The sequence below is a fragment of the Branchiostoma lanceolatum genome, chromosome 12 (genome assembly GCF_035083965.1).
Source record: "Branchiostoma lanceolatum isolate klBraLanc5 chromosome 12, klBraLanc5.hap2, whole genome shotgun sequence".
In the NCBI taxonomy this organism is placed as follows: domain Eukaryota; kingdom Metazoa; phylum Chordata; class Leptocardii; order Amphioxiformes; family Branchiostomatidae; genus Branchiostoma; species Branchiostoma lanceolatum.
The window spans coordinates 18447103-18470384 of NC_089733.1; the positions used below are offsets into that span (position 1 = coordinate 18447103).

A 23282-nucleotide genomic window follows, 5' to 3' on the forward strand; every position below is an offset into this window, starting at 1 on the left:
ATTAACAACCTACTAACGTGTTGGCAGATATAGAATGTACTACATGCATCTAGAAATCAGGGGAGTAGATTCACCTTTGACCCACTTAACCTCTGACCCCTCGATACGACGGACAGACAAAGCCGCCCGAGTCCCGGTTTACATGACGAGAGAAAAACATCACAGGAAGCAGGTAAGGCTTACAAACGAGCATTCAGGTATTCCGATACGGAGCTTGGGAGCTTGAGAGTATTTCTGAGGAAAAAGGATCACCCTGAGAGCACAATTTATAGGCCTACTCTGGATTTAGATATAGTGGAATAATAGGGTGGGAGGGGGGCAAAGCTGATCATTCGTGAGATCCGTGCCACCTAAACCAAGGTTTGTTTTGACCCGATTCAAACCGGTTTACCGTCTATTGGCGTACCATATCAGATCTGTGAAAATGCCGCACCAGGGACTTGTAGCGGGGTGGGTGATGGGTCAGGCTTGTCGTATGAACGTAACGTTTATGCAATGTGACATGTTTGCCTTATAAATTATTTATACCCCCGGCAGAAGTGTAAGGAAAGGTCTGGTTCTTGCCGACCTAGGAAGGAAGTAATGTCAGATGTACGCGTATGTCAGATTGTCATTTCAGCTCTTACAGATGTTTGAACCGATATTTGTACGTTGTGTTACTGGCCTTCTGACCATCACTAATGGGAAATTTATTGTTTCTTTCTGGAGGTCATTTGGGGTCATATAGTCTCCAGATCCTAATTTTTGGAATAATAGAGTGATTAGTGCTGTTTGCCTAAACCCTGTACCTGTAAAGTGTAGAAAACTCGTAAATACTTATATTCGAAGGTAGAATATGTAAATTTTCTTACAAACTGAAAAAGACACTTGGCTACAAATATAACTTACAGATAATTGACAATACTTCTTAGGTACAGGTTCAGGTCCGGACCTGTAACTTAACCGCTGTACATGTCTAAACTGCTGTACCTGTACCTGAGCATTATTTGGGTGCACAGCCCTATTATTATTTAAAGATTAATACTTTGTCAGGTGGACTGAGTATAACTTGTATGACTGTACCCTCCCCTACAGGGTGGAAATGGACGATTCCAGCTGTGAACATTCTGCTGAATGAGTGCTGTGTGTTTGGCATCCTGGGAAGGAGATGGACAGCACTGAACATCCTGGGAAGGAGATGGACAGCACTGAACATCCTGGGAAGGAGATGGACAGCACTGAACGTCCTGGGAAGGAGATGGACAGCACTGAACGTCCTGGGAAGAAAGCTGGCCACTTTCGAATCAAGGTAGAGTGTGATGAACATCCTGGGAAGGAGATTGACTGCTCTGAACATCCTGGGAAGGAGATAGACAGCACTGAACATCCTGGGAAGGAGATGGACAGCACTGAACGTCATGGGAAGGAAACTGGCCACTTTCGAATCAAGGTAGAGTGTGATGAACATCCTGGGAAGGAGATTGACTGCTCTGAACATCCTGGGAAGCAGATGGACAGCACTGAACATCCTGGGAAGGAGATGGACAGCACTGAACGTCCTGGGAAGGAGATGGACAGCACTGAACGTCCTAGAAAGGAGACTGGCCACTTTGGAGTAAAAGTAGAGTGTGCTGAAGACACTGGGAAGGAGATGGATTGTTCCGAACTGCATGGGGATGAAAATGACGATATGGAGACCCAGACGTGTGACGTGAACTTTCCCCAACCTGACAACAACCCAACCTTTCAGGTACAGCAGAGCATAGGCAATATGGGAAAAGGTGTAGTTAAACACAGTGGTGAGAAACCCTTTGTGTGTAAGGAGTGCGGGTACAGTGCGGCTAAAAAGTCCCGCCTATCCTATCATATGAGAACCCATACAGGAGAAAAACCTTACAAGTGTGACCAGTGCGACTATTCCGCTGCACGGAAATCCACATTAGATGTACACTGTACAAAACACACAGGTGAGAAACCCTACATGTGTACAGTGTGTGAGTACAGGACAGCTGTGAGGTCCCGCCTATCCGAGCATATGAGAACCCATACAGGGGAAAAACCTTTCAAATGTGACCAGTGTGACTATTCTGCCACTAAAAAATGCCACTTAGCTAGCCACCTAACAACAAGTCACACGCACAATTACGTGCGTGCCGAAGACACTGGGAAGGAGATGGATTGTCCCGAACTCACTGGGAATGAAAATGACAACAGAGAGACCCAGACAACAGACATGGGCCTGCAGCAGGAAACGTGTGACGTGAACTTTCCCCAACCCGACAACAGGCCAACCTCACAGGTACAGCAGAGCATAGGCAATATGGGAAGTATCCTGTTTCTTGTACCTTGGCCCCTAAACCAAGCCCAGAATATAGGAATGCACGAGGTTAAACACATTGGCAAGAAAGCCTTAATTTGTGGGGTGTGTGGGCACAGGGCACGTTGTAAGTCACACTTAACAATTCACATGAGAACCCATACAGGAGAAAAACCCTTTAAGTGTGACCAGTGCGACTTTTCTGCACCAACGAAATACCGTTTAGACTGCCATAAGGCAACAAAACACAGTGATGAAAAACGTTACCTCTGTGGGGAGTGTGGGTACAGGACGGCTAAAAAGGCTGATTTATCCCAACACATGAGAACCCATACAGGAGGAAAACCCTACAAATGTGACCAGTGTGACTATTCTGCAGCAAAGAAATACAAGTTGGCTTGCCATATGGCAGCAAAGCACAATGGTGAGAAACCCTACACGTGTAATGAATGTGGGTACAGGACAGCTCTACAGTCTTATTTAACCCTACACATAAAAACATCACATACTGAAAAACTCTACAAATGTGACCAGTGCGACTATTCTGCAGCACTGAAAAGTGCTTTGGACAACCATCTAGTGAAACACACAGGTGAGAAACGTTTTATGTGTGAAACATGCGGCTACAGGACAGCTTATGCAATGTCCTTAACCCGACATATGAGAACCCATAGGGGTGAAAAACCCTACAAGTGCGACCAGTGCGACTATTCTGCAGGGCAGAAATATGATTTGGACCAACATCTAACAACACACACTGGTGAGAAACCCTACATGTGTGGGGAGTGTGGGCACAGGACAGCTCGTAGGAAAACTTTATCCCGCCATATGAGAACCCATACAGGAGAAAACCCCTACAAGTGTGACCAGTGTGACTATTCTACAGCACGGAAAAAATTATTAGACAACCATCTAGCAAAACACACTGGTGAGAAACCGTACGTCTGTAAGGTAAGGCATGTGGTTGGACACACTGGGGAGAAACTTTACATGTGTGGAGAGTGTGGGTACAGGACGGCTCACAAGTCTTACTTATCCAAACATAAGAGAACCCACACAGGGGAAAAGCCCTACAAATGTAACCAGTGTGACTATTCTGCAGCAGTAAAATCCACGTTGAATACACATCTAACAACGCACACTGGTGAGAATCCCCACAAGTGTGACCAATGCGGCTACAGGTCAGCTCGAAAGTCAGACTTTGCCAAACATATGAGAACTCATACAGGTGAAAAACTTTACACATGTGACCATTGTGACTTTTTCACAGCACGCAAATCAAACTTATTCCGACATACAAGGAAACATACAGGAGCAAAAATCTACAATTGTGACAAGTGCGATTATTCTACAGCACATGAAGCCTCTTTTGACCGACATCTAGGAAAACACTCTGGTGACAAACCCTACTTGTGTGAAAAGTGCGGGTACAGGACGACTAAAAGGTCTGCCTTATCCCGACACATGAGAACCCATACAGGAGAAAAACCCTACAAATGTGACCAGTGTGACTATTCTGCAACACAGAAATACAATTTAGACCAACATCTAACAAAACACACTGGTGAGAAGCCCCATAAGTGTGGGGAGTGTGCGTACAGGACAGCTCAAAAGTCTTCTTTATCTAAACATATGAGGATCCATACAGGAGAAAAACCATACAAGTGTGACCAGTGTGACTATTCTGCTGCACAAAAAGCCAGTTTGGACCATCATCGTTCAAAACACACCGGGCAGAAACCCTTCATGTGTGGGCAGTGTGACTATTCTGCAGCCCTAGAGTCCACATTAAAGCAACACCTCACAAAACATACCAAACCCTACATGTGCGGGGAATGTTCGTACAGGACAGGTATTAAGTGTGACTTGACCGTACACATGAGAACTCATACCGGAGAGAAACCCTACAAATGTGACCAGTGCGACTTTTCTGCAGCAAGTAATTCCAATTTGAGTCAACACCGACGAAAACACACTGATAAGAACCGATGAAACTTACACGCGGGTTATGCTACGGGTACAGGCAGCTGGAAAGTATACGTTATCTCAATAACGTGTGACAAAAAAAACCCCATAATAACTCTTCCGTATATAACTATTCTGTTTCTCGGTATTGTTAGCCTCCATAGCAGGCTCTCTGGGCTATTTTTGTGAGGCTTATAATACACCTTTCGCTGATGACTTCTGTCTATACTGGGTCGTTTCTGCAGCCAACCCGTAACCATTAGTTACAAGCTTGCTGTACAAACGACGTAGTACGGAAAGAAGTCATTAACAAAAACTGTATTATAAGCCCCCCAAAGGTCCCAGAGAGCCTGCTATGGAGGCAAAGGAAATGTCACATTTGTATACATATACAGTCTACTGTACATATGACAAGACATGCGAAAGACACTAAATCCGCAAATATGACCACTGTACTGCATACAACTTCTTTTAACACTCGAAAAGCCGACCAGAGTGACCATGTTTGCTGTGAGCCCCAACTACTCAGAGGTGTACATATTCAGTCTGTAGTCTTAATCTGTGCCTGGGACCCGGGCCCATAACTACTCTGTAGTAAAGAAGTCTGCGTAAGAGCTTTACGTATTAAGGTAGGCTGGTGAGGATTATGGCAAATGTGGTAAATTGTCGTGCTTGCTCTAAAGCATGTGTAAAATTGCACCTTAAAGTATAGTGTATATAGATGTATGTTTTGCACCTAAGATAGTTTTAGTATCTATAAGAATAGATGTGTGTTGTATTCAGTTGCGCGGAAATCAACTGTTTAATGATTTTTCTACTATTATTTATGTCTACGGTCTAGACGTGCTGTGTCCATTTTTGACCTTATCTGGGTCAAAACATTATTCTGAACTTTTTTTTTAGAAATTCGGTATATTTACTTGTGCAATAAAATGAGTGTAGGCAAAGCCAATAATTTGTTGTCGGTGGTTATTGTCTGGTGAGTCTAATTCTATGTCTATATCAGTGTTCAATAAGGGGAAGGAGGGTGTCGACTATCGTATCTTTTTGTTTGTTTATTCAGTAAAGTGGTAGCAACGCAATACAATGGTCCCAGTCAGCATTCCTGATATCGGATGTAGAACATTCACATATGAAATAACGCAATGCATCTGTATCATACTTTGTACTGTACAATTGACGGGGAGTCATGTGTTTAAACCGCCACGCACAGAACTACAGATAGTATTCAATGGTTTCTACGTCACAAATATCTTTCCCCGATCACATGTCAATCTCACCACCATCGTACAAAACTTCCACAAATCTACCGTCACCTGTCTTAAACTACGTCATGATTCCCCTTGCACCTATCATTTTCTCCCAATAACGAAACAACTAAACTTTTGGAAATAATTCGAGCATTTTTCGACGTTAAAAAGAGTTATCCTCGAGCGTGTGAGGAATCAAAACTGTTCAATTTTTTAAAACTTGTCAAAATCTCTAAAATCTTTCCATTTATTAGTAAATTCAAGGGCATAATCACCCCGTTAACAGAACACTATAATGAATACAATCGTTCTAAAATCCCTCCAGAATCTCTCCGTTCATTTTAATGTATCTAAGAATGCAATTACCTGTTAGTTAAGACTAGACTATAAGTTGAGTCTACAGCATAGACGAGCTGCGTCCAAAGTTACATCCCATTACCTTTAACCTTTTGTTTGCTCTTCCGTGAGCTTTCTGCACCGAATAGTGATTATTTGAGAGGACTGGAATATCCTAAAATACTTGAGCAAAGATTTATTGAAATGTAAATAACCGATGATCTGAACCCAAAATGGTGGTGATGACGTCACATAAATTCGCGCCATTGCCTCGTGGGGAAGTACCGGAATTATGATTATACCAGTTTTATTTTTGTCATTTTTGCTAAATAAATGGATACAACGGTCGCTAAAAAGTCGCCAAAAGTTGTCATACTGTCGGAGCGTCCTGCCCGTGTCACATACGGGTTATGTTGGAAGATTTTCAGCGGCCTGAAAAGAAAAACGAGATAACGCGGTTACCTCATACATCCAACATACGTATAGGGGAGAGAATGAGTTTTGTTTTTAGCATAGAGCGCCAGGACCTTCTATTGAAGAAACATGGCCGCCGGACGGTAATTGAATAAACTATGGAAATTAAAATCATTATAATTCTTTTGTTAAAATGCCCCACCCATAGAAAAGATTCAAGTCTATTAGTGACTTGTATTATACTTTTTGCTGTAGAAAATATTGGGTACCTTCTAACGCGTTGTCAGAGGTAACGTAAATCATGATATCAAATTTACCTTTGACCCACATCACGCTCACCTCTGACCCCTTCATACGGTGGGAGGACGAAGAAGAAAGGTAACCGAGTCACGGTTTACGTGAGGAGAAAAACTCACAATAAGAAGCAGGTAAGGTGTAAAGATGTACATTGAAGTATTCTGATCGCGGCTGTGAGACATTCACATCATTTCTGTGTGAAAAGGATCACCGAAAGATGATGATTTAGAAGCCTTTTCTCGATTTGAATATTATAAAAAGATGGGGGAGGGGGGGCGAGCTAAATCGGCCTCTGTTTGCCATAATTCATTCATTTATTTGTATCCCTATCAGAAGTCCAATGGAAGGACTTCTGGCGATCAGTTGACGGAAATCTATTGGTCTTACATCTGGGGGGGGGGGGGTCAGTTGGGGACATGATAGTTGTCATGTCTAATCATTATAATGATAAAGTCGTACCTCGTAAGATGTTGTTTCACTGTTCCACCCCAACCATCCGTGAACATTCTACAGCAGAACTGTGTTTTAGGCACACTCGGAGAGAGATGGACCCTACTGGTCAACCTGGGAAGGAGATGGACATTGCTGAACACCCTGGGAAGGAGAGTGACAGCAGAGAGACCCAGACAACAGACATGGACCTACAGCGAAAAACGTGCGATGTGAACTTTCGCCAACCTGACAAGAAATCAACCTCACAGGTACAGGGGAGCAAAGGCTGTATTGGAAGGCATGTGGTTAAACAGACTAGGGAAAAGCGCAACAAATCAACCTCAGAGGTACAGAAGAGCAAAGGCAATCGGGGAAGTCATCTGGCTAAAAAGACTGGTGAGAAACCCTACATGTGTGGGGAGTGTGGGTACAGGACGGCTGAGAAATCTTACTTATCTAGACATCTGAAAATCCATACAGGACTAAAACCTTACAAGTGTGACCAGTGCGACTATTCTGCCTTGAAAAGATCTAATCTAGACCGACATCTAGCAACACATACTGGTGAGAAACCCTACGTGTGTGGGGAGTGTGGGTACAGGGCGGCTCAAAAGTCATACTTATCCGCACATATGAGAACCCATTCAGGACAAAGGCCCTACAAGTGTGACCAGTGCGACTATTCTGCGGCACAGAAATCAACATTGGACCAACATCTAGCAAGACACACTGGTGAGAAACCCTACATGTGTGGGGAGTGTGGGTACAGGACAACTCACAAGTCTACATTATCCCGACATATGAGAACCCATGCAGGAGACAATCCCTACAAGTGTGACAAGTGTGACTATTCTGCTGCACAGAAATCCTATTTGGTTAAACATCTAGCAAGACACACTGGTGAGAAACTTTACATGTGTGGGGAATGTGGGTACAAGGCAACTGAAAGTTCGTACTTATCTCGACACATGAAAACCCATACAGGAGAAAAACCATACACGTGTGGGGAGTGTGGGTACAAAGCAATTCAAAAGGCAAACTTATCCCGACATATGAAAACTCACACGGGAGAAAAATCTTTTAATTGCCATCTGTGTGACTACTCTGCGGCTAGGAAATTCCACCTGACGAGACATTTGACAAGACACACGAAAGAAACTAAATCTACAAGTGTGACAAATGTACAGCAGACCACTTTGCCCTCTTGAAAGGTGAAAAGCCATATGGTGGGAGACCTGGTGATATTAAAGCGTTTCTCGGTGCGTCATTTTAGTTACTTCATATAATCAGGATTTGAGCAATGTTCTACGGGCGAAGCTAGTACATATATTAATCTACTATGTTACTGGTAACAAAGAAAACCATGGAAAAATTATCTGTAATATATTGACACTATTGTAATGCGCAGACAATGTAAAACCTTCACTGCTGCTCGCGTGCTACTAGATTAATAGATTACTTACTCTGCAAGTCAATGAATTGGGCTCGTGGGCCCTGATGAATTATTGATCAGTTGGTCCCCGTTAGAAATTCACCGGGGTGACCATGTTTACTGTAGTTTTAATCTATACCTGAGCACGACACGTATTTATTTATTTATTGGTTCAGCAGGACACTTGGAGGGAGGGGGGCAGCATAAGTCAGAGGAGCACCTGTGTGGAGTTAGGGCTGGGGTCGGTGGAGGTAGGGAAAGATTTACAGTTAGGATTAGGGTTAAGATTAGCTAGGGTTAGGATTAGGATTAGGGAAGGGGTTTCGGGTTAGGCCAGGGATAGGGTTGACTTATGCTTGAAAATAATCACGTCCCACGAATATTTTGCACTTAGAGTGCATGTATACTGGAATCTGCCCCAAAATGTCGTTTTTAGGGGCTGTAGCTGACCTCTCGCGTATTTGGCAGGCTCAAAAATTTGGCTTCGCACCAGAAACTACTCTTAAGTGAAGAATCAGACATATCCAGACAGGCTGCCTAGGATTATGGAAACGGGGGCGAAGAGCTTGTACTAAATCCTGTCTGAAATCTATCAAATCGTGACCAATTTTGTATAATTGTAGGTTTGATGTACCGTAATCAAGGCCTTTATGGATGTACCTAATATTGTTACAGAATCTTGGCGCAGATTAATGCTTCTCACTGTATTTAAATGAAATTTAATTTTTTTAAAATCTATATTCACATTAGACATCTTTGTGGTAGGGGTATCTATATGTTTTAACAGTATCTTTAAAAATGCCAAAGTGTCAAACTCGTAGAGCTATGTGTAAACTTAGTATTAGTGACCATTCGTTACATGTAGGATCTGGCAGGCAAAGCCGGAGCCATTTACAAGATAGATTATGTAGATTTTGTAATAACTCGCATAATGACGATGAAATGCATTTGTTACTGGACTATGTATTGTATGTATTACAGTCTTACGTATTACAGTCTTAATGATATTGAAACGTTTCTGAGTACTTCATTCTACTCCGTATAATCAGCATTTCAAGGCACCTCCTCCTGAAACAGATGCTTCACACAAATGTAATTCTGACATATTCCACCACCAGCGAAGCCAGCACAATGCGAATCTACCATTCTGCAGGTAACAAAAGAAGCCCTGGAAAATTCCTTGTAATTTATTGACACTATGTTAAGTGGTCCGCAACATCAGCTTGTCTGCCTGGCGTTTCACTGTGTATTGTATTGTTGCAATTTCTAATAAAGACTAAAGACACTATTGTAACGGACAGACTATGGGTCTGAAATACTCCCCTGCCGCTCTCGTGCCACTAGATAAATAGACTAGTGCTAACTTAGCAATAGAATGAATCGGGCTCGCGGGTCCTGCGATGAATTATTCATCCGTTGGTCTCCGCTAGAATTCTACTGGATGAAGTGTCTAAGAAATAACGTAAACTTGTAAACACGCAACCTAGAACAGTTTGTACAAAGGAACACCATGACCTAAAAAAATCGATCGCAGCAGAACAAACCAAGTGTGTTCGTAATAAATTTTTTTGCATCCGTGCCAATGGAATGTGATTTGTAGCATGTTAAAGCTAAAGCTATAAAGTTGCTACCCGAAAGCTCGCGATTCTTGACTCCGTTAATTGTAAATAAAGGTTAACGTTGGGTAACATAAATTCGTGGGGTACTTAAATTCGGGATTTTTCGAAAACGGGGTACAACATCAGTAACACCGCTAGAAATGCAAACTTGACAGACTAACGTATTCAGAACACTGTCTGAAAAGCTTCGATAAGCATGCATTAGAAGGCGACGAGGACAAAAACTCTCCGTCCCTTATTGGAACAGTCTGAGGGCTTCGTGGGAGAATCACACTACATCGTTGTCGGCTGGTTTATAAGACAAATGTCACATCCGCTTCCTGCTAGACACAATCATTTACAAGACAACTTATTTTCTTAAAATTGCTGACCTGCAATTGGACTCTAAGTGTGATCAATCATCAAAACCCCTCTTTGTTGCTACAACCTACGGCACGTGTATTTTCCCGCCGCCATATCATTACCCAGAATCCTGTTGTCAAGCAGACGACAAAGGTTTGTGAGGAACACTTTTTTGTCTAAATGTTGCGTGTGATTGTGGACTGAGGACGATATTTTCCTCAAAGTTTGCTCCTAACACAACAAGGAATACATGGACATAGTAGTATTATCAATGCTACGGCGTCCGGCTAACTTTCCATTAATAATGTACACGTTGCCATGACGGTGGATGTCGACTTTGACGTTCTATAGCTACCGACTCAACACACGGGTTGTTCACGGAGGCCTGATGTGTGCGGTACGGCCGTTTTTTCGTGTATTTTTTTACTTGGACACGTCTATATCCATAGCACTCTCCTCAAGCCAAGGATGGAACGAATAGCTGCTGTATAAAATGTGATTAACGGTAAGATATTCAAGACGAATCTTCTCTCCCGAATTAATGTGCCCCCCTGTCCGACAGCACTGTCATTCTGCGTGCGGCGGACGGTAGTTTCAAGTTGAAATATTATGGTGTCAGCACGACTAGAGACAAAATCTACCATATGTATGATTAGTGCAAATATAGTACATGATACTGACAGAATAATAGAAAAAAAGGATGGTATATTGTTCTGCTAGATTGATTTCAGTCAATCATTATCGGAAAAATCCCGAATTTATGTTACCCAACGTTACAACTATTGCCAAAAATAATTACTCAAGCAAATGGATAAAATTGTTGAAACACCATTTTATCCAGCTGCTTTAGTAATTATTTTTGGCGTATCTTACTACCATCTCCCTTGTCAAGACATATCCAAATGGGGGTAATGCCCATTATCGCCTATGAATGGAAATACGGAAAGTCTGTGTTTCGCCTATTGCCAAGTTTGTATCAGGTTTATGACCTTTCACCTTTCCCCCATCGGTTACCGATCTGATTTGGCACAAAGCTTGATACAATGCGAGAAGTAGAAGTAAAGGTAAGGAGTCAACTTTGATAGACTCAAAACTTCGAGAGTTAGGCGTTGTAGAGCGATCTGTGGTTTGACCCATTTTTAAGTTGGTATCAAATTTGTAACCCTTTACCTTTGCCCTCTTGGTGAGCCGTCATCCGCCATTTTGTTTTGCGTCATCGTCTTCGGTATTATCTCCTCCAAACTGACGCGATTTTTACGTTATTCCAAGACGTTGAAACCGCTAACCACCGTAGACATACAGGTAAGACCTGTGATTGTCGTTGATGATCCCTGGTTAGTGCTTGTTAACCAGTGTAACAGTGGGGGTTCAAGCGAAAAAGTCGCGACCAGTTAGCCTGGTCAGTTGGAGGCGCTTGAACCCCCACTGTTACACCAGGAAAGCGTAAGATTAGAATTATAAGTGAGTTTGCGATCTGTATTTGATGAAGTGGGGGCAGTGGAACTGTAATTCGTAGCATGTTTTGCTTGTAGCAGCTGCTAGTTGTCAATTTGTACTTCAGCTTGCAGAAAAATGTCATTGGTTCGGGTCATCATTAGATGTTTGGGTCTAAAGTAGTGTGGCACGGTCATTGAAAAAATTAGTATAGGTTCTTCTGTGCATGTCAGTGAGGTGGCAACTGTTGAACCGGGGAGGATCCAAACGACGAAACGTGCGGTTTAAAGCAGAAATGGAAGAGTCGAGATGTGACTATGAGTCGGATTACGTTTGATATTTATTCCGCGTAAAGCTACGTCTGAATGCTGTGACCGCCTACTGCTGTGTATCGTCTGCAGCTGTTGTTTCTAATAGAATGGAATATATATCTCAACTATATTTTCTTAACATCATTTCAGAGATGGCGGAGTTAACATGTGTGCCTCCCGTTCAAGAGCTTCATGCAGAACAGACTGAAATTGAGACGCCCATCAAAAAGGAGAAAGGACGCATTGGATGGCAACAGGGTGAACAAGAGAACGTGCCGCATCAGGAAACGTACAGTGAGGACCAGGAAACATTCGACTACTTCGGTGCAACCCTACCAACCGGACATTCTTTGAACGAGACTTACAACAGTTGGGAGCAGACAACAGACACGGAACGGCAGCAGGACGAGGAAAGGGACGTTCCAAACGACGAAACGTGCGGTGTAAGAGCAGAAATGGAAGAGTCCATCTGTGAGCTTTCTACTGGAGAACTGTTTGCTGGACATCCTGGGAGGGAGGTGGGCCATCCTGGGAAGGAGATAAACTGTACAGAACACCCTGGGAAGGCGAGTGACAGCAGGAAGACCCAGACAACAGACATGGGCCTGCTGCAGGAAACGTGTGATGTGAACTTTCCCCAACTTGGCAACAACCCAACCTCACAGGTACAGGACAGCAAAGGCAACATGGGAAGGCATGTGGTTAAACAGACTGGGGAAAAGCGCTACATGTGTGGGAAGTGCGGGTACCGAACGGCTTATAGGACTGCATTATCCAGACACATGAGAACCCATACAGGTGAAAAACCCTACAAGTGTGACCAGTGCGACTATTCTGCTATACAGAAATCCACGTTTGACCAACATCTAGCAAAACACACTGGCGAGAAACCCTTCATGTGTGTGGAGTGTGGGTACAGGACTTCAAAAAAGTCTCACCTATCAATGCATATGAGAACACATACAGGAGAAAAACCCTACAAGTGTGACCAGTGTGACTATTCTGCAGCAAAAAAAAGCCATTTGGACAGACATCTGGCAAAACATAGTGGTGAGAAACCCTACATCTGTGGGGAGTGTGGGTACAGGACGGCTGAAAAGTTTGCCTTATCCCTACACTTGAGAATCCATTCGGGAGAAAAACCCTACAAGTGTGACCAGTGTGATTATTCTGCTGCCGTAAAATCTAGTTTAGACAGGCATCTAGCCCAGCACACCGGTGAGACACCCTACATGTGTGGGGAGTGTGGGTACAGGGCAGCTCAAAAGACTTCTTTATCCCGGCATATGAGAACCCACACAGGAGAAAAACCATACAAGTGTGACCAGTGTGACTTCGCTACAGCACAGAAATCGAATTTAGAACAACATCTAGCGAGACACACTCGTGACAAACCCTATATGTGTGGGGAGTGTGGATACAGGACTACTCACAAGTCTTACTTATCCCGACATATGAAAACTCATACAGGAGAAAAATCTCTTAAGTGTGACTAGTTCGACTATTCTGCTGCACAGAAAACTGCTTTGGATAAACATCTCGCAAAACGCTCTGGGGACAAACCCTTCATGTGTGGGCAGTAAAACGTACAAACTAAGATTAATCTACATGTGTGACAAATGTACGGCACACACACCTTTGTCTTCCTTAAACGTGAAAAAATGGAATTCTGGAAGAAGGGAGACCATGTTAACGTCCTTATATATGTACGTGGGTCTGATAACTACTTTGTCCGTAAAGAAATCTACATTCAAGACGAATATATCCTGACAGTCTGCTGCCGATGATGGTGGCAAGTGGGTAAAGCCCGTGTTGAATTGCACGTAATACTGTATGTTTTGCACTTGTAGTTTCAGTACTAGTAGGCATGAGTGTTGTATTTCTAATTGTGTTGAAATCGACCATTTATTTGCTTAATGGTCTGTCTGCTAAATATACTGTAGAAATGTTTGTGATCATCAAGGTATCTACGTTTTTTAACATTGGTATGTTTACTTTTCTTAATAGTAAATGATTTTTGGGTGATACATTTGAAAGTATAAATCAGCATTCACAATGATATGTATATTGTGTATAGTATATACCATGTAGTTAGAGTTTTGTACACTGTATTCCCAGTGTTTTGATATATATATATATATAATTCTAACACGATTAAGATAACACAAATGGATGTAAGCAAAGCCAATGATTTAATGTGTTTATATTGTCTTGCTCAAGTGGTGTTATCAATAGATTCGATGTTGACTTATATCGTAGTACAGTAGACGTCTAAAATTTGGAGGTACGTGTTTGTCACTGATTGAAGAATATTCTAGAAACTGTGATTATGCGTGACTGACGAATCTCTTCAACGACTTCCTTGCTCGAGCAGAGCTTCAAACTATCAACGTGAACATTGATTCATATTCTCTCCTTTCTCTAAGTAACAGACTTGACTACGCACATCAATATAATCCGTTCTGTTTTATTTGGATATTAATGATAACTTTATTGCACAATAATTGAATATGTTAATAAATAATACAATATCAATTATCAATAATACAATGTGAATGAATAATACAATTTTAATGAAGTTACGACCCGGATTCTTGACTTTGTCATTGAAACATGGAAAGGGGGAAGTTAAGTAATTTATGCTACGTAAACCGGGGCGCGGTCGGGATACTGGCGGAAACGACACATCAAAGTGTACATGAATATATATACATTAATTTTGGCCATTACTAGTTTTTTGACGTTTTTTTTAGTGTTTTCATTTTTTTTCTTCAAAATTCTTATATCATACGTTTGGTCCCCAAAACTGCCCGGACGGGCCCCGGTTTGGAAAGGTGACCGTAGCAATACACAGGGACATCAACTATCCAAGTGTGACCGATTCTACATGTCAAAAGTTTTATTCCTTTTACATTTGTGTTGTGTTGTGTTTGCTCAAACCACCGCCTTCGCTCACACTAGGCCTATTCCCTGGTCGAGACTCTTTTATATATTAAAATATTTATTTATTTATTTATTTCTTCATTTATTTATTTATCTATTTGAAAGGCAAATGTACATGCACAGGGAACGGTCTATGTACAATGGATCATGTACAATTTTTTTTTTTTATAATGGCTTGTTATAACAGATCAAATGATTTCACACCAAATTATATCTATTATTCGAATTAATCAAGAGTGCCGGAGACTCTTGTAGAGTCTAACGACACAATGTAAGAAATACTTTTCAACCGTTTAGTTCAGTCCTAGCTTTCGGCTAATCTCCCAGCAGATCTAATGGTCGCGAAGACCGTATCCAACTGGCAGAAGAAGTTCTTTTGCAACCCCGGGTTGCAATAAAAACTCATTCTGCCAGTTGGATACGGTCTTTGCAACCGCTGTGTCTGCTTGGAGATTAGCTTTCGGCATGGTGACCGCATTGTTGTCCCTAAACTGCCTGCCTGTGGCGGTCTATCGTTGTTAGGGCATTGCCAAGCATCACCTAGAAGTAGAAAAAGAGGTAGAACGGTATCTTTGCAGGCTCGAAATCACGAGATTTACTTATTTGCTTATATGCCTTATGCGAAGATATGTGGTTTGACCTGATAACCGTGTATCAGGTTTGTAACCTTTCACCTTTGCCCCGTCGGTGAACTGACGTCCGCCATTTTTATTTTTCGTCATCTTCGGTAACTCCGAACTGACCCGATTTTTTACGGAATTCCAGAAGTCGGGGAGACCGCTATCCACCATAGACCTACAGGTAAGATCTTAAGTTGTCGTTAATGCTTCCTCGTTAGTGCTTGTCTAAGCGATAAAGTAGAATTAGAAGTGTTCTTGTGGCCGATAGTTGATGGGGAGGGGTGCATTTGATGTAACAGTTACCCTTTGTCGATTTGTACCGTCAATATAACGTTAGAAATGGTGCAAAAATCACAGACTATGCTGTTGTATCTTCTGGGAAATATTTGAGTATTATCACTGGGTAAAAAAAAAACAGTTGAAATGTCAGAAGCTAAAATGGCTCCACTATTTGGACTTGGTAATTGTAATGGGATCGTCGCGCTCGAGTAATTGGACACCGCGAATGACGTCATATCTAGAACCGAGCTCGCTCAAGCGGCCGGTCAAATTTTCATGTTTTCCGCCTAACCGCACCCTGTTCTTTAGCATACCTTCCTTTACCAAGACCCGATACCTTTTATGTTACTTATTACCAGTGTAGGCGGGTCTAGCTACCCATCCGGATGCTATCCGCGAATGAAAACCTGAGATTGAAAACTGTTCTGCCAAACACTCAGACTTAATACTTTTATTTTATATATATTTGTATCTTTTTTTAAGTGAGAGAGTAGACAATTAATGTAAAGTCCGTTGCACGTGCCCTTTTCCGGTTACTAACAAAAGAATTAATATCTTCCTCCTACCTTTCCATAATTTTAGATATGGCAGAGGTAAACGGTGGAACTCCCATTGAAGAGATTCATGCGGAACAAACTGCGAACGAGACGCACATTAAAGAGGAGGAGACGGGAGACACTAGATGGCAACAGACGCACATCAAAGAGGAGGAGACGGGAGACACTGGATGGCGACAGGCGCCCATCAAAGAGGAGGAGACGGGAGACACTGGATGGCAACAGGATGGACAACAGAACGTGCAGTACCAGGAAACGTACAGCGAAGACCAGGGAACCTTCGACTACTTCTTCAGCGCAACCCTACCAACCGGACATCCTTGGACTGAGACTTGTAACAGTTGGGAGCAGGCAACAGACACGGGACGGCAGCAGGACGAGGAAAGGTTAGTTCCAAACGACGAAACGTGCGGTGTAAGAGCAGAAATGGAAGAGTCCAGCTGTGAGGTTTCTACTGGAGAACTGCGTGCTGGACATCCTGGGATGGAGATATACCATCATGGACACCCTGGGAAGGAGAGTGACAACAGGGAGACTCTGACAACAGACATGGGCCTGCAGGAAACGTGTGATGTGAACTTTCCCCAACCTGACAACAAATCAACCTCACAGGTACAGGACAGCAAAGGCATTATGCAATGGCATGTGGTTAAACAGACTGGGGAAAAGCGCTACATGTGTGGGAAGTGCGGGTACCAAACGGCTCATAGGACTGCCTTATCCAGACATATGAGAACCCATACAGGTGAAAAACCCTACAAGTGTGACCTGTGTGACTATTCTGCCGCACGGAAATCCAACTTAGACAACCATAAAGCAACACACACCGGTGAGAAACCCTACATGTGTGGAGAATGTGGGTACAGGACGGTTAAGAGGACTGACTTAGCTAAACATATGAGAACCCATACAGGAGAAAAACCCTACAAGTGTGACCAGTGCGACTATTCTGCTGTGCAAAAATCCTCTTTGGACCACCATCTAGCAAAACACACTGGCGAGAAACCCTACGTATGTGGGGAGTGTGGGTACAGGACTTCAAAAAAGTCTCACCTATCCCAGCATATGAGGACCCATGCAGGAGATAAACCCTACAAGTGTGACCAGTGTGATTATTCGGCAGCGAGTAAACCACAGTTAAACTCACATCTAATGAAACACGCTGGTGAGCAACCCTACCTGTGTGGGAAGTGTGGGTTTGGGACAGATCGTAAGTCCCGCCTATCCGAGCATATGAGAACCCATACAGGAGAAAGACCATACAAGTGCGACCAGTGTGACTATTCTGCTGCACAGAAATCTACATTAGACAGACATCTAGCCCAACACACCGGCGAGAAACCCTATATGTGTGGGGAGTGTGGATACAGGGCAACACAAAAGTCTGCATTATCCCAACATATGAGAACCCATACAGGAGACAAACCTCACGTGTGTTGGGAGTGTGGTTATAGGGCATATCGAAAGGGGGACCTTTCCAAACACATGAGAAAACATACAGGCGAAAGACCCTACAAGTGCGACCATTGTGACTATTCTGCAGCAGATAAATCAACTTTAGTTAAACATCAAAGAATGCACACTGGTTTAAACCCTACATGTGTGGGGATTGAGGGTACAGGGCATTTGGAAGGTTTGACTTATCCCTACATATGAGAACTCACACAGGAGAAAAGCCTTTGAAGTGTGACCAGTGTGACTATTCTGCAGAACAGAAATCCACTTTGGTCAAGCATCTAACAATGCACACCGATGTGAAGTGCTAAATTTGTGGGGAGCGTGGGTACAGGGTAGCTAACAGATCGACCTCGTCGCAACATATGAGACCCTATGCAAGAGAAAATTCCTTCAAGTGTGACCTGTGTGACTATTCTGCTGCACGGATGTCTTATTTGGACTATTATATGACGAAACACGCTGATAAGAAACCCTACATGTGTGAGAAATGTGGTTACAGGGCAACTGATAGGTCTGCTTTATCCCAACATATAAGGGAACATACATGAGAAGAACAATAACTGTCATCTGCCTGACTAGCTAGGAAATCCTACAAGACATTTGACAGCATAAATAACAGAAACTAAATCTGCAATTGTGTCAAATGTACAATACACAACGTAAAAAGGGCTACTTGTGTAAAACTGCGTATAACACTTTGGATGTAGATGTAGGTTTTGTGCCTTTTAGTGATAGTTTCAATGATTCACATTTACCAAAGTAAACCGAGTGTAAACAAACACAAGTGTGTTGGTTATGATTTTTGTTGAGGTTTAAAGTGTTACAATGTATATTGATGAATAAATGAATGAAAGAATGAATGAATGAAGACTTACTGTGCATATTCATCTTCAGGATTAACTATGAGTCAAAACAGAAGAATCTTGTACAGAAACATGTTTACTCTGACATAATCTTTCATCCGGATCATCTAAGTCTTCATATAAACATTCTGTCAAGTTCTCAGACTCAAATGGTTAGTGGGTAGAGGTTCATACAACTCTGGGCACGGGAGGAGATCTCATACCCGAGATGAAAAATCATGGCGGTGGGTTTGACGAGGTGGTAACCATGGGAACGGGTCGCAAACAGTGGCGGCACGGCTACCGTAGGGGGCGGTGGACCACGCAAACGTTCCGGTAGGCAAGGTAAGGGTGTTGAGAACTATGGGACTTGTCGAGTTTGTACTCCAAGTGTTCCGGTGCGGATTTTCGCTCCTTTGTCCGTCGACCCGAATGGATAGAACCGCGATAAGCTAGTTCACGGTTGCGACTACGCATGTGCAGTGTCAAAGGTGAAGGCCCCGGCATGTAACAGCGCTCGCCTCGACATTGTCTCGATTTGCATAACAACGCCCCGACGGGATTTGTTTATGTCTCGGGGGCCTTCACCTTTGACACTGTACATGCGTAGTAGCAACCGTGAACCAGCTTATGGGGAGCTTCGCGACTGTTGAGAGGGCTAATGTATGAGACTGGAAGCAAGAAAAGAAACATTCAACAGTCGCCGTGGTTATCGACTATATAATGTGACCAGTTCTAATTCATTCACATTCATTTTGACTATGCTTTGTTTTTGTTTTGTTTGCTCACAACCGCCACCTTTGGCCACTTTAGGCCTCTTCCCTGTTCGAGACACTTGCGAAGGATATTGTCAAGTACCACATGCATATCTACATGTAGGATGGCATCTTTGCTTGGCAAAAAGCACCAGGGTAAAGCGTTATGCGACGGTGTGTGGTTTGACCCGACCTTTGTATCAGGTATGTAACCTTTCACCTTTGCCCCGTCGGTGAGCTGACGTCCGCCATTTTGATTTTGCGTCATCGGTTTCATCTCCGAACAGACACGATTTTACGGAGTTACAGAAGTCGTGGAGACCGCTAGACAACATAGACCTACAGGTAAGACCTTAGGTTGTCTTTGATGCTTCTTTGTTTGTGCTTTTTTAAGCGGTAAATTAGAATTAGAAGTGTTCTTGTGGTCGATAGTTAATGGGGAGGGGGAGGGGGGCAGCTGTAACATCAAATTTTGATGTTACAGCTGCCCTTTGTCGACTCGATTCGTATCTTCAGTGTTCCATTTGAAATCATGAACTATGTTGTTATATCCTCCTGGAAATATGGTAGACTTGTTTCTGAAAAAAGAATTGATTTCTCAAGCTAAAAAGGGTCCATTATTTCAAATAGTAATGTAAAATCCGATTCCCGTGCCCTGTTCTGGCTCCTGAAAGAAGTGAAACATTGATATTTCCCTTCCCTATAATTTTTTTTCCATCATATTAGAGATGGCGGAGTTAAAATGTGGGCCTCCCATTAAAGAGCTGCATACGGAACAATTTGGGAACGAGACACACACCATTTGGACAAAATAATTAATGCAAAATCCGTTTCCCGTGCCAATTTTTCTTGTTACTAACAGAAGAAAATATATCTTCCTCTTCCCTTTCCATAATTTTAGATATGGCAGAGGTAAACGGTGGAACTCCTGTTAAAGAGCTTCATGCGGAACAAACTATAAATGACGAAAAGGAGGAGACAGGAGACAGTGGATGGCAACAGACGCACATCAAAGAGGAGGAGACGGGAGACACTGCATGGCAACAGACGCATAGAAAAGAGGAGGAGACGGGAGACACGGGATGGCAACATGCGCACATCAAAGAGGAAACGAGAGACACTGCATGGCAACAGACGCACATCAAAGAGGAGGAGACAGGAGCCAGTGGATGGCAACAGGATGGACAAGAAAACGTTGGTGAGGACCAGGAAACCTACGACTACTTCGGTACAACCCAACCAACCGGACATCCGTGTGACGAGACTTACAACAGTTGGGAGCAGACAACAGACACGGGCCTGCAGCAGGAAACGTGTGATCTGAACTTTCCCCAACCTGACAACAAATCAACCTTAAAGGTACAGAAGAGCAAAGACAATATAACAAGGCGTGTGGTTAAACACACTAGTGAGAAACCCTACAAGTGTGGCGAGTGTGGGTACAGGACAGCTAAGAGGGCTGACTTAGCTAAACATATGAGAAATCATACAGGTGAGAAATTCTACAAGTGTGGGGAATGTGGGTACCGGGCAGCAAACAATGGCCACCTATTCGAGCACATGAGGACCCACACAGGAGAAAAACCCTACAAATGTGGGAAGTGTGGGTTCAGGACAGCTCAAAGGTCTAACTTATCACAACATATGAAGACCCATACAGGAGAAAAGCCTTTCAAATGTGACCAGTGTGACTATTCTGCATGCCGGAAATCCACCTTACAGCAACACCTTTCCAAACACACAGGTGAAAAACCCTACAAGTGTGACCTGTGTGACTATTCTGCCGCACGGAAATCCAACTTAGACAACCATAAAGCAACACACACCGGTGAGAAACCCTACATGTGTGGAGAATGTGGGTACAGGACGGTTAAGAGGACTGACTTAGCTAAACATATGAGAACCCATACAGGAGAAAAACCCTACAAGTGTGACCAGTGCGACTATTCTGCTGTGCAAAAATCCTCTTTGGACCACCATCTAGCAAAACACACTGGCGAGAAACCCTACGTATGTGGGGAGTGTGGGTACAGGACTTCAAAAAAGTCTCACCTATCCCAGCATATGAGGACCCATGCAGGAGATAAACCCTACAAGTGTGACCAGTGTGATTATTCGGCAGCGAGTAAACCACAGTTAAACTCACATCTAATGAAACACACTGGTGAGCAACCCTACCTGTGTGGGAAGTGTGGGTTTGGGACAGATCGTAAGTCCCGCCTATCCGAGCATATGAGAACCCATACAGGAGAAAGACCATACAAGTGCGACCAGTGTGACTATTCTGCTGCACAGAAATCTACATTAGACAGACATCTAGCCCAACACACCGGCGAGAAACCCTATATGTGTGGGGAGTGTGGATACAGGGCAACACAAAAGTCTGCATTATCCCAACATATGAGAACCCATACAGCAGACAAACCTCACGTGTGTTGGGAGTGTGGTTATAGGGCATATCGAAAGGGGGACCTTTCCAAACACATGAGAAAACATACAGGCGAAAGACCCTACAAGTGCGACCATTGTGACTATTCTGCAGCAGATAAATCAACTTTAGTTAAACATCAAAGAATGCACACTGGTTTAAACCCTACATGTGTGGGGATTGAGGGTACAGGGCATTTGGAAGGTTTGACTTATCCCTACATATGAGAACTCACACAGGAGAAAAGCCTTTGAAGTGTGACCAGTGTGACTATTCTGCAGAACAGAAATCCACTTTGGTCAAGCATCTAACAATGCACACCGATGTGAAGTGCTAAATTTGTGGGGAGCGTGGGTACAGGGTAGCTAACAGATCGACCTCGTCGCAACATATGAGACCCTATGCAAGAGAAAATTCCTTCAAGTGTGACCTGTGTGACTATTCTGCTGCACGGATGTCTTATTTGGACTATTATATGACGAAACACGCTGATAAGAAACCCTACATGTGTGAGAAATGTGGTTACAGGGCAACTGATAGGTCTGCTTTATCCCAACATATAAGGGAACATACATGAGAAGAACAATAACTGTCATCTGCCTGACTAGCTAGGAAATCCTACAAGACATTTGACAGCATAAATAACAGAAACTAAATCTGCAATTGTGTCAAATGTACAATACACAACGTAAAAAGGGCTACTTGTGTAAAACTGCGTATAACACTTTGGATGTAGATGTAGGTTTTGTGCCTTTTAGTGATAGTTTCAATGATTCACATTTACCAAAGTAAACCGAGTGTAAACAAACACAAGTGTGTTGGTTATGATTTTTGTTGAGGTTTAAAGTGTTACAATGTATATTGATGAATAAATGAATGAAAGAATGAATGAATGAAGACTTACTGTGCATATTCATCTTCAGGATTAACTATGAGTCAAAACAGAAGAATCTTGTACAGAAACATGTTTACTCTGACATAATCTTTCATCCGGATCATCTAAGTCTTCATATAAACATTCTGTCAAGTTCTCAGACTCAAATGGTTAGTGGGTAGAGGTTCATACAACTCTGGGCACGGGAGGAGATCTCATACCCGAGATGAAAAATCATGGCGGTGGGTTTGACGAGGTGGTAACCATGGGAACGGGTCGCAAACAGTGGCGGCACGGCTACCGTAGGGGGCGGTGGACCACGCAAACGTTCCGGTAGGCAAGGTAAGGGTGTTGAGAACTATGGGACTTGTCGAGTTTGTACTCCAAGTGTTCCGGTG

General features: G+C 43.0%; 4 protein-coding genes and 1 pseudogene across 6 annotated transcripts; all 5 read left to right on the forward strand.

Moving 5' to 3' along the window:
* The first annotated feature begins 86 nt into the window (after nt 1-86).
* On the forward strand, nt 87-5216 carry LOC136445622 (zinc finger protein 84-like). Of its 2 annotated transcripts, XM_066443742.1 has the most exons (3): nt 87-172; nt 1075-1729; nt 2279-5216. In XM_066443742.1, exons 2-3 carry the CDS (start codon nt 1148-1150, stop codon nt 4286-4288), a joined length of 2592 nt encoding a protein of 863 aa, XP_066299839.1. In that variant the 5' UTR covers nt 87-172; nt 1075-1147; the 3' UTR covers nt 4289-5216. The 2 variants fall into 2 exon arrangements, with proteins under 2 accessions (XP_066299839.1, XP_066299838.1); XM_066443741.1 differs by having other exon boundaries at nt 1075-5216.
* Nucleotides 5217-6604: 1388 nt separating this feature from the next.
* LOC136446414 (gastrula zinc finger protein XlCGF57.1-like) lies at nt 6605-9429 on the forward strand. Of its 2 annotated transcripts, none has more exons than XM_066444768.1 (2): nt 6605-6689; nt 7072-9429. In XM_066444768.1, exon 2 carries the CDS (start codon nt 7104-7106, stop codon nt 8196-8198), a length of 1095 nt encoding a protein of 364 aa, XP_066300865.1. In that variant the 5' UTR covers nt 6605-6689; nt 7072-7103; the 3' UTR covers nt 8199-9429. The 2 variants fall into 2 exon arrangements, with proteins under 2 accessions (XP_066300865.1, XP_066300867.1); XM_066444770.1 differs by having other exon boundaries at nt 6610-6689; nt 7088-9429.
* Nucleotides 9430-11345: 1916 nt separating this feature from the next.
* Nucleotides 11346-14426, forward strand: LOC136445624 (gastrula zinc finger protein XlCGF57.1-like). The gene is made up of 2 exons (XM_066443743.1): nt 11346-11685; nt 12279-14426. Exon 2 carries the CDS (start codon nt 12281-12283, stop codon nt 13622-13624), a length of 1344 nt encoding a protein of 447 aa, XP_066299840.1. The 5' UTR covers nt 11346-11685; nt 12279-12280; the 3' UTR covers nt 13625-14426.
* A 1301-nt stretch (nt 14427-15727) lies between these two features.
* On the forward strand, nt 15728-18845 carry LOC136446109 (zinc finger protein 436-like). The gene is made up of 2 exons (XM_066444391.1): nt 15728-15872; nt 16553-18845. Exon 2 carries the CDS (start codon nt 16555-16557, stop codon nt 18181-18183), a length of 1629 nt encoding a protein of 542 aa, XP_066300488.1. The 5' UTR covers nt 15728-15872; nt 16553-16554; the 3' UTR covers nt 18184-18845.
* Nucleotides 18846-19791: 946 nt separating this feature from the next.
* Nucleotides 19792-22899, forward strand: LOC136446083 (zinc finger protein 83 pseudogene; annotated as a pseudogene).
* Nucleotides 22900-23282: the final 383 nt, after the last annotated feature.

What these genes read in the sequence shown, in the direction of transcription:
- LOC136445624 (XM_066443743.1), top strand. Translation starts at nt 12,281, where the DNA reads ATGGCGGAGTTAACATGTGTGCCTCCCGTTCAAGAGCTTCATGCAGAA.
- LOC136446109 (XM_066444391.1), top strand. Translation starts at nt 16,555, where the DNA reads ATGGCAGAGGTAAACGGTGGAACTCCCATTGAAGAGATTCATGCGGAA.
- LOC136445622 (XM_066443741.1), top strand. Translation starts at nt 1,148, where the DNA reads ATGGACAGCACTGAACATCCTGGGAAGGAGATGGACAGCACTGAACAT.
- LOC136446414 (XM_066444768.1), top strand. Translation starts at nt 7,104, where the DNA reads ATGGACCCTACTGGTCAACCTGGGAAGGAGATGGACATTGCTGAACAC.